At 39.3% G+C, this 15873-nt stretch overlaps 1 protein-coding gene and 1 long non-coding RNA gene across 2 annotated transcripts in view; one reads left to right on the forward strand and one right to left on the reverse strand.

Annotated features, from left to right (window-relative positions):
* The window catches only part of CNTNAP2 (contactin associated protein-like 2), a 435310-nt gene that overhangs the window by 259997 nt on the left and 159440 nt on the right, over positions 1–15873 (forward strand). The window contains exon 7 of the mRNA XM_021382279.1: positions 11369–11496. Coding sequence (XP_021237954.1) covers positions 11369–11496 — 128 coding nt within the window. The remainder of the gene's footprint in view (positions 1–11368; positions 11497–15873) is intronic.
* The window catches only part of LOC110390797, a 35835-nt gene continuing 29099 nt past the window's right edge, over positions 9138–15873 (reverse strand). Inside the window, exons 2-4 of the long non-coding RNA XR_002433888.1 lie at positions 11410–11526; positions 9818–9922; positions 9138–9715 (exon numbers count right to left, since the gene is read on the reverse strand). This is a non-coding gene — a long non-coding RNA (uncharacterized LOC110390797). The remainder of the gene's footprint in view (positions 9716–9817; positions 9923–11409; positions 11527–15873) is intronic.

A 15873-nucleotide genomic window follows, 5' to 3' on the forward strand; every position in this document is an offset into this window, starting at 1 on the left:
TCTCAGGGACGGCAGGGACTGGCACCACCGATCAATCTCCTGCTCACATTCCCTTATACTCCTCAGCCTCTCCACTTCTTCCTTCAGATCAGCCACCAGGCTAAGTAAATCATTTAGCTGGTCGCATCTGACACACACGCTTTCTCCATCACTCTGCACTGCAAGGGCCAAGCTCAAGCACTCACTGCAGCCAAAAACCTGAGTACTAACATGTTGCTGCGGGACCTCCAGCTGGATCTCCTCATTTTTCTTGGCAGCAGCCATCCTTTTATCTGTGCATGGGACCTCAGTCTGGGTCCCCGCATTTTTCCTAGAAATAGCCTTCCGCCGCAGGGCAGCCATGGCAAACCAGCCGACCCTAGCACAGTGTAGGGCAACCTTAACGAGGTGCAACTGGTCCGGTCCTCCCGGTTGCCTGTAGTGCCGGCTCCGCCCTGACGGCGTTACCAGTCTGATAACAGGTGCCCCTGCACTAACCACTCCCAATACAGTGATATAACAGGCCTCTTCACACCCAATACAGCGGTATAACAGGCCTCTTCACACCCAATACAGCGGTATAACAGGCCTCTTCACACCCAATACAGCGATATAACAGGCCTCCACACTGTGTAGTCACGTGAACGAGTGGCTTACTGTTTCGGTGCGTTTGAACGGCCTCTGTAGTACGTGCACTCCAACACCCCTGCTTCGCCTCCCTGAGGTCTTTTATAAGGCAAGGGGCATGGACGCCGTTGCCCTGGCAACGCCCACGCCACGTCAGCCGCTCTCGCGAGAGCTGCCGGGCCGCTCCGTTAGCTCGGGGGTCCCCACGTAAAGGAATCGATCCAAAAACCCCCCTCTACCTCGCTTCAGTCGCTGCGGTTCTGGCTGGGGACAGTGCCGAACAGCTAACCTCGGTGATCCAATAATAATCCAGTGATAATCTGTTCTGCTGGGATAAGTGCTCATATGAGACATGAATCGCTCTTGTGGGTTTGCCTTCTTCCATGCGTACACAAAAATAAATGGGAACCAGTCTTCTGGGTCTGAGACTGAAGAGAACATTGAAGTACAACATGATAGTTACTTTTTGAGTAAAGGAGACCTGAGATCTACTGAGGGTAGACAATTAGAAGATCATGTGTAATACCATGAAAATACAAACATTCAAAAATGCGAACCATTCTATGAAATACTTTTCTTAAAAAATCATTCCACATCTGGTTGGGACCTTTACAGCTTTTTTTTTTCTGTATAGTAAAATCTCTGGGAATTCTACTAGCATACAACTTTATTTCCTTCTCCATCATTTCTCTTTTTTCTTGCTATCTAGATATTTTATTATAGAGAAGAATGCTGGTGTGTCTATTTCCAACATGACTGGCAAGTAACATAGTACTTCTGTCTCCCAGAGTGTCATTTGTGTTACACAAATAGTATAATTTTTTTCCTTGAAGCAGAATCAAACACACTTGAATACAACTTTTTTTTGAGACACCTTTATGGTTACTAACAATTTCTATTTCAGAGAAGACCAGAAGTAAGCATGAAAGGTCTCATATATTTCTATTAAGAATAAGGATTCACAACTGAAACAATACTTTAGAATATAAAGACAAGGGAGTTTACAAGAGTGAAAAATGTTTGCCAGGAGATACAAATTTGGAAGACCTATCTACGAACTTATCATATAGATGAAGGAGATTTTTGTGAAGTTGTCTAATCACTTTAGAACAAAGTGTGAGCAACCCAGATTTTCTCAAAAAATATTGGGTGTTGTAGCTATAGAAGTACCTGTAGAGGTGAGGTAAATCACTGCTCTCATGTTCCCCATGGCGACTTAGTGAGAAGCAGAGTTTGGTTTTAGTGTTATAGGAAGAAAATATATAGATGCAGTGTAAGGATGAAGTCTGCAGGAAATGCTATTAAATAGGTGAAAGCAGTGGTAGAGTTTACATAACAAGGCTTTAAATAAATTTTTGAGGTGTATTAAGTCCTATATCTCATAAAATTTTCTGGGTCAAATTCAACACTATATTATGCCTTTTAAAATCTTATTAATATGAACAGGCATACGTGGGCTGAATTCTGCATTAACTATAACCATTGGTTATCTGTTATTCCATATTCAATTATTTTTTAGTTCTTTCACTAATACAAAACAGAACTGTCAAAACTGTCAAGAAGTACAAGAAATTAGACTTCCCACCTGTTGCTATGAGACTTAATATTTATTTCAATATAGATCCCTATGCCTTTAAAAAAAAAAAAATCCCACCAGAGGCACATTTGGTCTGATAGTTCAACAGGACATGATCCAAAGGCTTGTAGTAAAATAACTCAAAGAAACCACACATCTGCATAGACCTTGCAGTTGTCCATTCAATAATAAAAATGATAAAAACACAATTTCATTAGATAACTGCTTTTAGTATTCTCACAATAAAACATTAGACCTTTTTACTAAAAGTCACATTGGTCATTATAATAATTCAGATGTAAAACAATGAAATTAAAAAAGCTTGGGTATTTAAAAATTTGGAACTGTTAGTACTACATTATATGGTCTTCATGTTTTTTTTTTTTTTCCCTCAGTAAGATAACTTTCTGGGACATGCTGAATCATCTGCATAGTTGAATGGGCAGTTTGATTTATTGTTCTATATTTGATTACACCTGTTTTGAACAGAATTCTGTTTCTGTTATAAAATAAAGCATTTAGAGTTTTCTAGGAATGACCAGAAAGCTGTCAATTGGAGGTTACTTTTAGTTTTATTTATTATAATTTTAAAAATATTTTTAAAATTCTGAAGCATATTGAGGTGAAAGAACCTTTCTGTTTTCAGAACACTGAAGGAAATTTTTAACTAATAAAAAATTTTTATTGCGCAAGAAACTTGCCCTTTCCAATAATAATTTTTCTTAGAAAATTCCCGCAGCACTCTGAGGTCAAAAAGAAAACTTTCATTTTCTTGGCCTGAGCTGAAGTCCAAGTAATCTTGCTTCCATAACTATCCAAGATGGAAAGTTCATCCCAATAAATGTAAGGGGAAGATTTGAGGAGCAGTTGAAATCCTTTGGTTTTGTTTAGCCTGGAGAAGAGGAGACTGAGGGGAAATGTCATGGCAACTTACAGCTTTCTCATAAGGGGAGAGGTGGTGTAAGTGGTGAACTCTTCTCTGTGGCGACAACAACATGACCTGATAGAACAGCATGAAGCTGCATCAGGGGATGATTCTGATTCCTACACCCATCTGATTTGATGGGTGTTAGGAGAAGGCTTTTCACCACAGGGCAGTCTGGCACTGGAACAGGCTCCCCAGGGCAGCTGTAGTGGCATGAAGACTACGGGAGCTCAAGGAGCATTTGGACAGTGCTCTCAGACTAGGGTGGCTTTGGGTAGTCCTGTTTGGAGGCAAGAGTTGGACTTGGTGGTCTTTGTGGGTCCCTTCCAACTCTACAATTCCTACAATTCTGTTTCATGCAGAATTCTTCCCAAAGAAAATGACACACTGTATCCAGTTTAAAAGAATTTGAAACTGAGACAGAAAAAAAATGATTGAAACTTTGTCAGGTGCAAAGATCTGGAGCAAAAAAGTCTGAGGAGTTACTGGACCTCAAAATACAAAGTTTTCCTTACTTTTTGTTTTTCTGTAAAGGATCTCCAAAGAACCGGAGTTTTTAAGAGGAGCTGCTCCACTTAGAGGAAAGTCCTTCCATGTCCACTGTTGTTTTGGAAGGAGAATGTGATTGAACTTTTAGCAAAGGCAGATCTTCTCCTGAAAATTACATGTATTTTTCAAAAGAAAGCAAAGCCCAGTTGGCTATCTATTATTCACCTTTTGGTGTGATCATTCAGCTTCTCACAAACACTTTACTTTTGAGAGTAATGTCCAGAAGTCCCTTCAGACAAAATAACTGAAGAACCAATTCAAACTATATCAGTATCATTTCTGATGGATTTCTGAAATTAAATGGGTTTCTCACTAATTTCTCCATGTATCTAATTCCACACTTCTAACATGTAGGGAATCAGTACATGCAATGATATCATTGCCATGTGTTCCAGACTGAAGTTCCTTCTGAGCAGCCAGAGATGTGTCTTGTCTGCTTGCAAACAGATTAAAGGATAGAAGTGGAACAGGCATCCTGTCAGCTTTGTAACTCTGGAACTCTCAACGATGTTCTTGCTTGTATTCTGTGGCTATAGACAGTTTTAGGCTCTGGTGTCTTAAATTGTTCAGTTCAAACTATAGTCTTATTAGAAAGCACTCTTTAGATGCACTGTCTTAGGAAGACTCATGGTGTCTTAAGATTTTTTGAAGAACGAAGATCCTTACAAACTTCAAAAAACTTAAGCATTTTGTTACCACGTTTTTTTAATTGCATACTATATACCTCATCAAATAATCATTTTCTAATCACCAATAAAGCACATTTTATTAAAAAGGTTGGTGTTACAAGATCAAAAATTTCAAGAGGTATTCAAAGGAGCAAATTTATCTGCTAAAACAATTTTAAAAGTTTTCTGCCTAAAGGCCAGGGAAGGGATGGACAGTATGCAAAATGAGGAGATCTAAGTCTCAATCCCAGGAAAAGTGAGCGAATTAAATTAACAATGCAAAGACAGGTTTAAACTGGTCAGTTGGGGGGGGCGGGAAGGGGAGTTCCTCAAAGTTACTTAAGTGACTGGTGCTAAATCCAAATCTGATTTTTTGCTTGTACAGCTCATTGTCAGTGTAGATGTATAAACTTAGTTCATCATTCTGATACAATTCTTTGTGAATATGAGGCTTGTGTACTAAGGTCATTTAACCCGTTCTGTCTTTTCTGTCTTCTTTACATGGATTACTTGTGCTTGCTGTATCATCAACATTATGTCTTTAGTATAATTTAGCTTTAGTAAATGGTGTCAAAGGATGGACTTGTTTATGCTTGTAATTTGGGTATTAGGAGAAGAGAGTCTTTGATCATATAATTTAGATTTTCAGGAGATGAGCTCTCAGAAAATAAAAAATCTGAATAGCTTCCTTATTTTTGCTCTGCATTTTCCACTGAAACAACCCCTTGTGCACCTCCGTTTTGCCTGTACCTTACAGTTTTATCTGCTTTGCTTACCCAACAAAAACACCTCTTTTTAAACGTTCTATTGGATCAATCTATGTTGTAATTAAGTGTATATTCCAAAAGATAACAGTACTTTCCTCTTGCAATTTTGTCTGTGTGCTGGAGAACAAACTTAACTATCTTAAGATAAGTCTTGATTGTAAGTGCTGAAACTTACTTGTTTTTCCATTTCAGCCTAGAATATATTGTTGACTCTTTACAACTTGTGAAAAAGAGCAGAGCTTTTGGATCTGGGTGAATCTAAAGATACAATTCTTATGCTATATAGAATAGTAAAATAGTTCATCAAAACCTTTTAAATGTTGTCTAGTTCTGCTTAAATCCTAATTTTTCTTGTTCTGATTTTAATCCTGTTAATTACAGCTTTCATATTTCTAAGTAACTCACTTCAAGTTTAAGGCTGCTGCCAAAATTGCGTTGTTGATTAAATTCTCTGTAATATTAGCTTTCCTTAGCAGTTCTAGTGTAAATAAAATTTTTGGCAAATATTTTTGGAAGAGAGAAAGCATCTTGATATTCACAATGTATTTTACAGATATTCATGTGCAGATGTTAGCTAAACTATTTTATACCTTTGAAATATGAGGGCTACTCCAAAAGTAATGTCTCCTATTTTATTATGTTGGTTCACATTGTCAGAGGTGTATGGCAATGGAGGCTGAACTATGCCACCAATATTACATTAAATTTTATTGCCATGTGTCATGGTTTAGTGATTTTTGGTTATTGGTATTCCACATCATAACATCATGTAGTGGATATACCTGGTTCTCAGAAGAGAAGGACTACTACAGTCCCCACGACACTTTGCTGCTTTGTTACCATTTTCCAGCCGGAGGGAAAAGATAAAATCTCACAGTATAAAAACTTGCAGATCACGAGACCTCGTCCCTTTTTCCACCTGTCTCTCATCTTGGCAGCACCTCGCTCTCCAGCCGTCTTATCGTCGGTAGTAGAGTAAGGCCTACCTTGATTTTGGGACATTCTCTCTCTCTGTATTGGATTTATCAGCTTAAATTGTAATTATATTGTATTATAGTGTGTTGTTTTGCATTCCGATATTTTATTTAGTAAATTAGTTTGTTTCTCCTCAGATTGTTGCTGCTGTTCTTTGCTCTCAGGGCCATCTCCTTACCCTTTTTCCCTTTTCCCTTTTCACGGGGTGTGGACCCGTGGATCCCCTGTCCCCTTTGTCACGGAACCGGGCCGAACGCCCGTAAACCGTTGACACCATGAAACTGATGGCAGCAGAAGGGCAGTCTGACTAGATGGTATCTGACCATATGAATCAAAGGTGTGTAATTGAATTCCTCCATGTGAAAAAAATTGCACCTACTGACATTCATCCATGCCTGCTGGATACTTGTGGAGACCAGACATTGGACGTTAGCACAGTGAGGCAGTGGACTGTGCATTTCAGCAGCGGTAACAGCGATGTGAAGGAAAAACCACATTCCAGAAGGCTCTGCACAGCTGGCCACATAATGAAGAACAACTCAATCAGCTCATCTTTGTGAATCAGCAGATTACATTCAGGGAACAGCGTATAGAGCTGAATGAGTTGGAAGCAATGGTGATAACACTGAAATATCACAGTTTGTGCTAGGTGGGTCCAACGGATGCTCACGTGGGAACAGAAACAACACCATATGCAGGTTTTTCAGGATCTATTGAACCAATACGAGGCTGAAAACGACAGTTTCCTGGATTGTGTCATTGTTGGTGATGAGATGTGGTGTCACCACTAGGAGCCAGAGTCAAAATAATAGTCCATGGAATGGCAACCTGTGAGGTCCTCACTGAAGAGACCATTCAAGACACAGCCTTCAGCAGGTAAGGTGATGTGCACTGTTATTTGGGATAGGAAAGGTGTGATCCTTCTGGATTTTCTGGAACCTGGACATACTATCAACTCTGACCACTATATCATGATGCTGCCAAAGTCGAAAGTTCAAACTTCCAGAATCACTCCAGAGAAGAAGGCAACATTTTTCTTGCAACATGATAATGCCAGGCCCCATACCAATTTGAAGACCATGGCACATATTGCCAATCTTGGTTGGGCTGTTCTACCGCATTCACCATATAGTCCAGATTTGGCACCTTCTGGCTTCCATCTGTTTGGGCTGATGAAAATGGAATGAATAGGCAGCATCTTCCTAGCAACAACAGCATCATAGCAGCTATGGAATAGTGGGTCACTTCCTCTGGTGCAGATTTTTACTAGTGCAGCATGCAGGCTCTTATTGCTAGCAAAAATGCATAGCAAATGGTGCTGACTATGTTAAAAAGTAGTATTTTGTAGCTGAAAACTTAAAATCATAGAATCATCAAGATTGGAGAAGACCTCTAAGGTCATCCAGTCCAACTGTCCACCTATCACCAATATTGCATGTGAGAGAACAAAGACTAATCCCCCACTTTGACTAACAAAAGACCTTGGGAAATGTGACCAAGGGGTTTTTACGTGGGTATAAAAGGTTGTAAGCATGTACAATGAAGGGTCTTCATCCTGCACTAGCAACGGAGTCTGTGCCTCAGTTGCCACAATTTCACACAAAATCATGTCCCTCAGTACAACGTCTACATGTTTCTTGAACACCTCTAGGGACAGTGACTGCACCGCCTCCCTGAGCAGCCTTTTCCAGTGCTTGACCACTCTCTTGGAGAAGAAGCGTTTCCTAACGTGCAACTTGAATCTCCCCTGGTGCAACTTTAGGCCATTCTCTCTAGTTCTATTGCTAGTTACAGAGGAGAAGAGGCCAACCCCCACCTCACCACAACCCCCCCTTCAGGTTGCTGTAGTCAGGTACTTGCTCTATCAAATATTGTGCTCTTTGTAGCTGTTGTGGTTTCCATGGAAATAAATAGGAGGCATTACTTTCAGAATTCTATGTTATAGAATTTCAGGAATTAAAATATAAGTGCTTGTGAGAGTTGGACTTTTTAACTGGGAATACTAGGGAGTTTGTATTCTTCAAATCATTAGTAATTATTAAGTATAATGAAGTAATATGTTTAATTTTCAACCCACTTCCCATTCAAGAAGTGTTGTTTTTTTTCATACTCTCAAAACAGTTCTGGTTCTTCAGATCATATAAACCTTCCTTCATAAGTGAGTACATTTGTACTCGTAGCATTGTCTTTGTGTGTTTTCCTAAATAGGACTACACTGATAACTAAGTAATGTCTAACAAAACTGGAGAAAATTAATGACACTGGTATCAGAAGTCTGTATAAAATTACTACATAAATAAATTAATACTAATATAGAATATTACTGTTACTTTAAATGTTGTTTTTTTTTTTGCTGATACATATATGCTTCTTTTTTACATACTACATAATGCAAATCTTATGCTAGTATCTGCTGCCTTCATTCAAAGGCACCCTGGAGCACTTTGCAGACTGTTTTATATAGCAACAGAAATTAGAAATAGAAAATTACGCTGAGATTTCATCAGTAACTCCTGGTAATAATTAAAGGATTTGATCAGATTCATTCATCTCCCACTTGGTTATTAATAGGAATATGAAACACCCTGATTTCAATTTTTATTCTCTTCTTTGGTGAGGAAACACTTCAGAGACTCTCTTCATGCTCTTAATGTGTGAAATCTTTAGATACTGGCAGAAGTATAATCACTTTTTGAAACTGAGTGTTCCAGCTGTGATTATTTCTAAATATGTAATATGAAGTCTAGCATTATAATCAGTCTTTGGTTTATAACTCTTTTGACTTTGTCAGCACTGATTTCTGTGTCCTCGGGAACTGCAAGTACCTCAGAAAAACATAGAAGAGCCACTCTATTTCTCAAAGTACTTGTATTTTTAGTGCACAGATGGGGCAAAAGCTATCATTATCCATTTATTTTTTTTTAAGAGCAAACTACACAGAATCTGTTGGAGAAAAGACGTCACTTCTCCCAACCCTTAGTCTTGTACTTCCACCACTCAATAATAGCTCTTTTGCAGGGGAGACTGCATTTTCTACAACGATGAGACAATTAACCAACTGTCAGAATATATTCCTGAAAACAGCTGTAATATTTATTTTCACGGCAATAGCTTTAAATTGACCACATCATTAAATACATAAATAAACTAAATACATAAATAAACTAATAAAATGAATAGAAACATGATCTGTAGAGAAGAGAATGACTCTATTTCCTTCAAAAGAGGTAAGTGCTAACGGTGGCAATTAAAGGACTACCTTTTGACATCCTTTTTTGCAGTGGAGATACTAGATCTGTGAGAGAGACAGAGAAAAGGAATGCCAATAGATTTCTTTTTACCACTCTCTGAAGAATCCTTTGTCTCAAATAGTTATGCTCATCTTTAAAGCATTCTTTGAAAGAGGAGCAAGCAGCAGAGGAAGCCAATATCAGAGGAAACTATCACACAGAGTAAAGTGATGACCTAAATGTATCCTCCATTAGAAGGGAGTGCGTCCTTTGCCTTTAGGAAAGATAGAAGATTAGGATACCTGGCTTTGTTATTCACCCTTTTCTTTCTTATAAGGGAAATCATTTTAATCTCCCTCTTCTTATATCTCTTGTCTCCAAATTGATGATAATGAAACATTTGCAAAGGATATTCCAACCTAGAGAAAAAAAAAAACAAAACAGTAAGCTGCAGTCTATTGTAATCTACACAAGAAGCTGTGAGGGTTGTTCTACTCTGTTTTCCTTCCTCTTTAACAGACCTTGGTAGCAGCCTTGCCAATGTGTCTTCGTGACACTTGCTATCTGTGTTCAGCCACAGCCAGTTAATGATCTCTGTAAAGGGCCGAGGAAGAAAGGCAAATGATCTGAAGAGGAAGAACATACAGATGAAGAAAACAGACAACTGAGTGTTTGAAAAGTTCTAGTAATTAAATCTAATTACACTCTTCATCACAGAGAAGAGATGCCAGTTTTAATTTTCTGTTACTCAAGAATGTGATAATTATTTTCTCAATTTCTTTAGTTGCATTTTGTTTAAAAAAAATGAGAGAATCATACTTTCCATCTCTTCAGAAGGACCTAGTGAGGGTGGTGACAGGACACTACTGGAAAATACTGGGCATTACTTCAGATTGTGAAATGCCTGCTCTATATCTCAGTTACTAGTAGCCTAATGACTCAGATCATGAAGTAATCTAAGTTAGAGATAAAAAAGACTTTCAGGTCCTGAGCGCTTTGCCAGTTCCATTCATACTGTGCACTTTAGTGTCTTTTCCAGAATCTGAATTTGTCCTTCATTCTTTGTTATTCTTAAGCAAAGAAACATTAGATCAAAAAGTTAGTTGCTTCATATATTCAATAACATGGCAAGTTATAGCTGGAAACAAAGTAGGAAAAAATCAGAAGAGATGAATTTATTATGGTTCCTCCTACTTTCTTTTGTGTTAAAATGTGTAGTCTTATTAGGAAGAAAAAACACTATACTTAATATGTGGATGCTTTTGGTTTTACTATGTTCGTACAAAAAGATAACTGAGAGATGAAGTATCTGATTAAATTTGGTTTATTTCATTTTATATTTGGAAGAAATAGTCCTAAAGTACCAGCAGGTTCTCTCTCCTGAAATGGTAAATAATGAATGTCGTGTGAGTGCATAGTGATTTGGTCTAAATGTGAAAAAGACACTGAGTTATTCACTGCTGTTGGAATGAGGAATTTATGCCCATGACTAAATTGAATTTTAGGTATCTTACTAACTGAAATAGTACTTGTGGTGTAGCTGCATACCCGTAGTTTATAGATTTATATTTTTGGATTTACTCCCTTAGAGTTAGAAATAATATAACTAACATGAAAAGCCTTTTCAGATAATTAGCCTTTAATAGCTCTCTTTTAGTTTACTTTTAAAAATATGCAATGTAAAAGAATCACTGTTTCTTTAGTAACTGGCAACAGCTAGAGCTAACAAGACATCCAAGGAAGTTTTACTTTCATTCTTTCTCACAAGACATCAGCAAAGAACAAACTGTTGAATGGAGCTAGTGAGCCCAAAAAGCAGAAAAACCCAAAGAATTCCAGCTAAGTCCAGGACTGGTCATAACAGAAACCACTACTCTTAGTATATCCCTGCTATCCATCCATCAATTTCTTAGTAAATGCATGCCTTTCTTTGTATTTTCATCAAACTGACAATATTTGAGACTAATTTTTACAGGATAAATTTGTACTGGTGTAATTATTGCATTTGTTTGCTGGGTGATAATAATGATGAAGCAAATTATGTATTTCACTATTGCTTTCTTGTGATTCAGGAGAAAAGACACTGGGATGCTGTCATACAAAGACCACCTACCAGTGAGTCAGATAGTGGTTGGAGATGTTGACCGGCCTGGGTCTGAAGCGAAGATATCTGTGGGTCCTGTGCGTTGCCAAGGAGATCGTAAGTTGGCTGTTTTTATTCCTCTTAATACTGTGTAGAAAGAATACAACATTACTAAACTATAATTTAGTTTATTCCCCATGCAAGTGGTTGCCTAGTCAAAGCATGGAAGAATTATGTGACTTGAGAAATTTTGTCTATGAAACTGCATGTTCATCTTTGCATTTAAAATGTAGGTATTTGTCTTTATGGTAGATGTGGCAACTTTGATTATTCAAGTAAGTTTATGTAGATAAAAACAGTGATACAGATTGCATAAGAACACCGCTAAACATCCAGTGCTGAAAAACCCTGGACCATGGGTATCCAACCTCTTGTCTTGCCTGGGCCACGTTTAGCGAAAAGAAATTGTCTTGGCCCACATATATGTAGATCATTCCAAAAGTAACGCCTCCCATTTATTTCCATGGAAACAAAAACAGATACAAAGAGCACAATAAAACTATTTGATAGAGCAAATTCTCAGCAACAAAACACTATTTTTCAACATAATCAACACCATTAGCTATGCATTTTCGCCAGCAATGAACAAGAGCTTGCATGCCACACTCATAACAATCTGACCAACAATCATCACTGATAAAACACACCGCCCAACAACTTACTGTGCTCACATTCGATATTTGGTCTCAGTGAGAAGACACCATCGGTGAATGTCAATGGGTGCAATCTTTTCCACATGAAGGAATTCAATGACACACCTTTGTATCATGTGCATTTCCATGCCAGACACAATTTTGTCAGACTGCCCCTCTGCTGCCGTTTGCCACACAGCAATAAAATGTAATGAATATAGGTGGAAAGGTTTAACTTCTACTGCCATACCACCAACATCTGCCTCCTATATTATGGGTCAACATAAAAAAACAGGAGGCATTACTTTTGGAGCATCCCTCACAAAAAATACAATGTCATTAATATATAAGTAACAAAACATTTTGAATATTTTTCTTAAAACATTAACAAAGAGAGAGGCAGGAACAAGGACATAAAACTAGTGGGATATCTGACCTTGTTTTTGTGAAACTAACACACCAACCTGATTTGATGGCAGTGATTGCAATTCTTAGTAAGGTCTCAAGGTGTTCACCTGAGATTTCTGATGAAATTTTACTCTTCCTGTACTTCATCCTTGACAATAATTGTTCAAAATACGTATACTGCTAAAAAGTGATGACATGAATAAGGTGTGACTGTAAAGCGAAGGATATTTTGATATAGGTTAGGTATAGACAATGGCTTGAGAGCAGCCCCAAGGATAAGAGTTTGGGAATGCTGATTGACAAAAGACTCAACATGAGCTGGCAATTCATGCTTGCAGCCCAGAAGGCCAGCTGTATCCTGAGTTGCATCAAAAGAACCATGACCAGCAGGTCAAGGGAGGTGATTCTGCCCCTCTACTCTGCTCTTGAGAGACCCCAGCTGAAGTATTGCAATCAGTTCTGGAGCTCCCCATACAAGAAGGACATGGAGTTGTTGGAGCAGGATCACAGGAGGGCCACAGAGATGATCTGAGGACTAGAGCACCCCTCCTGTGACAGGTAGCGAGAGAGCTGGGGCTCTTCAGCCTGGAGAAGACAAGGCTCCAAGGAAACTTTATAACTGCCTTCCAGTACCAGAAGGGAGCCTATAGGAAAGCTGGACGAGGAACTTTTCATAGGGGCAGGAAGCAACAGGACAAGAGGAAATGGTTTTAAACTGGAAGAGGGTAGATTTAGACTAGATACTAGAAGAAATTCTTTACTGTGAGGGTAGTGAGACTCTGGAACAGGTTTCCCAGTGATGTTGTGAATGTCCCCTCCTTGGAAGCATTCAAGGCCAGGCTGGGTGGCGCTTTGTGCAACCTGATCTAGTGAGAGGTGTCCCTGCCTGTAGCAGGGGGGTTGGAACCAGGTGATCTTACAGATCCAGTCCCTTCCAACCCAAACCATTCTTTGAATCATTTTCTATGATTCATTTTTCTCTGCTAAAATAAGGATTATGAAAGTCCAGAAAGGAGACTTGATCAGATTTTTGAGTTGAATGTCTGATTGCAACTCTGTACATTCCATTTGAAATTTTGCACATCGCGTATTTATATCAACTGTAAAGGGTCTCATGAATGTCAATTGATTTTTTTCTTTTTTGCAATCTTGCAACCCCTCGGTGTGGGGTGCGGTCGACACACCCAAGGAACGGGATGCCATCCAGAGTGACCTAGACAGGTTTGAGCAGTGGGCCCAGAAGAATGTGATGAGGTTCAACAAATCCAAGTGAAAGGTCTTGCACCTGGCTTGAGGCAACCCCCACTATCAATACAAGCTGGAGGACTAAAGGATTGAGCACAGCCCTGTCAAAATGGGCTTGGGGGTACTAGTAGATGGCAAGCTGGACATGGGCCAGCAATGTGCTCTCACAGTCTAGAAAGCCAACCATATCCTGGGCAGCATCCAAAGGAGTGTGGCCAGCAGGGCGAGTGAGGTATTTATAAACATTAATAAGTTTCCTACAAAGACAGGCTGAGGGAGCTGGGCTTGTTTAGCCTGGAGAAGGGAAGGCTGCGAGGAGACCTCATTGCAGCCTTCCAGTATTTAAAAGGGGATTATAAAAAGGAGGAGAATTAACTTTTTACTTGGGTAGATAGTGATAGGACAAGGGGAATGGTTTTAAGCTCAAGGAGGGAAGGTTTAGATTAGATGTCAGAGGCAAGTTCTTCACAGAGGGAATGGTGAGGTACTAGAACAGGCTGCCCAGAGAGGCTGTGGATGCCCCATCCCAAGACCATGTTGGATGAAGCCCTGGACAATGGGGTCTAGTACCAGATCTGCACGTTGTTGGCCCTGCCTGTGGAAGAGGATTTAGAATTTGATGATCTTTGGGGTCCCTTCCCACCCAAGAAGACATTCTATGATCCTGCCCCTCTCCTCCGCGCTGGTGAGACATCACCTGAGGTACTGTGTTCAGATGTGGAGTTCTCAGTACAGGAAATACACTGACCTGTTGAAGCATGTCCAGAGGAGGACCACAAAAATGATCGGAGGGATAGAATGCCTTGCCTATGAGGACAAGCTGAAAGAGCTGGAGCTGTTCCGCCTGGAGAAGAGAAGGCTACAGGAAGACCTGAAAATGGCTTTTCATTATCTTAAAGAGGGGTTATAAGAAAGAAGGGGACAGACTGTCTAGCAGAGTCTGTGGTGATAAGACAAGGGGAAATGGTTTCAAACTTGAGGAGGGGAAATTTAGGTTGAGTATAAGGAAAAAGCTGCTGTAAAAACAGTGTGGGTGGTGAGACCCTGGAACAGGTTGCCCAGATATGTTATGGAAGTCCCATTCCTGGAGACTTTCAAGGCCAGACTGGACCAGGGTCTGAGCACCTGATCGAGCTGTGGATGTTCCTGTTCATTGCAGGTGAGTTAGACTAGATGACCTTTAAAGGACCCTTCCAACTCTAAGGTTTCTATGATTCTATTTTCAAATTCCTTTATCAAAACAGAAAGCACAGCTTTCCTTCACTGTTCAGAGCTCTGTATTTAGCCAGTGTATCAAAATGCATACAATTATTTGCCATCACTTGTGTCAGCACAGCACTGCCCTCCTTGTGCTCTGGTTTCAGTTGACAAGATGTTAACAGCGCACTGACAGTCTGGCTGCTGCTGAGCAATGGGTACGTGCCCAGGGCCACTCTGCAGGGAAGATCCACCTTTAAATTGCATAGAGGGAGTGGGCTGCATTACGAACCATGGTGGGCCTCATGTGGCCCACAGATCAGACATACTTGACCTAAGCCATTGCTCACTGATACAGCTGAGTGCATTCGTCTTCTTTTTTTTGTTGTTTGTGGTCTTTCTGGAGGAAATTAATCAATCCAATGGCTAATGAGCAGAAAAATGAGATATCTGTAAATTTTCATATCGCCTATATGATGCTTGTAGTTTACATTTTACTAATTACAGGTCATTATGTGCTTGTTTCTCAGGTGTTTGACAGTTTCATAATAAGCTCTTCCAACTGATGATTAATAATGAATACTACTTTTCTTGCACCTTGGTTACTTTTGTTCCTTATATCCTGAATCAATGTGATGCTATTACACAAATTAGTAGTCCCTGAAATCTGAGTCACTTCTAAATACTTGTACAAATGAAACTTCATTTGAGCAGACAGTAGGCTTTATTATTTGAGGAACAGAATGGGTGTACTCCTAACATCCTGATTAATGGAACTTTTTGCTACAACTTTACAGATATAATTTGTAGAAATATAATTTGGCCTATGAATTAATTTCAATTTAATTGCATGACCATGTACTATTGTCAGGAAGTTGGTATAAGTTTTTTTCACAGACAATAATTCAGAGAAATGGTAGCTTACGCTGTAGATATTTCTCTCTCCACCTTG

This window comes from Numida meleagris, unplaced genomic scaffold (genome assembly GCF_002078875.1).
Source record: "Numida meleagris isolate 19003 breed g44 Domestic line unplaced genomic scaffold, NumMel1.0 unplaced_Scaffold202, whole genome shotgun sequence".
Taxonomy (NCBI): domain Eukaryota; kingdom Metazoa; phylum Chordata; class Aves; order Galliformes; family Numididae; genus Numida; species Numida meleagris.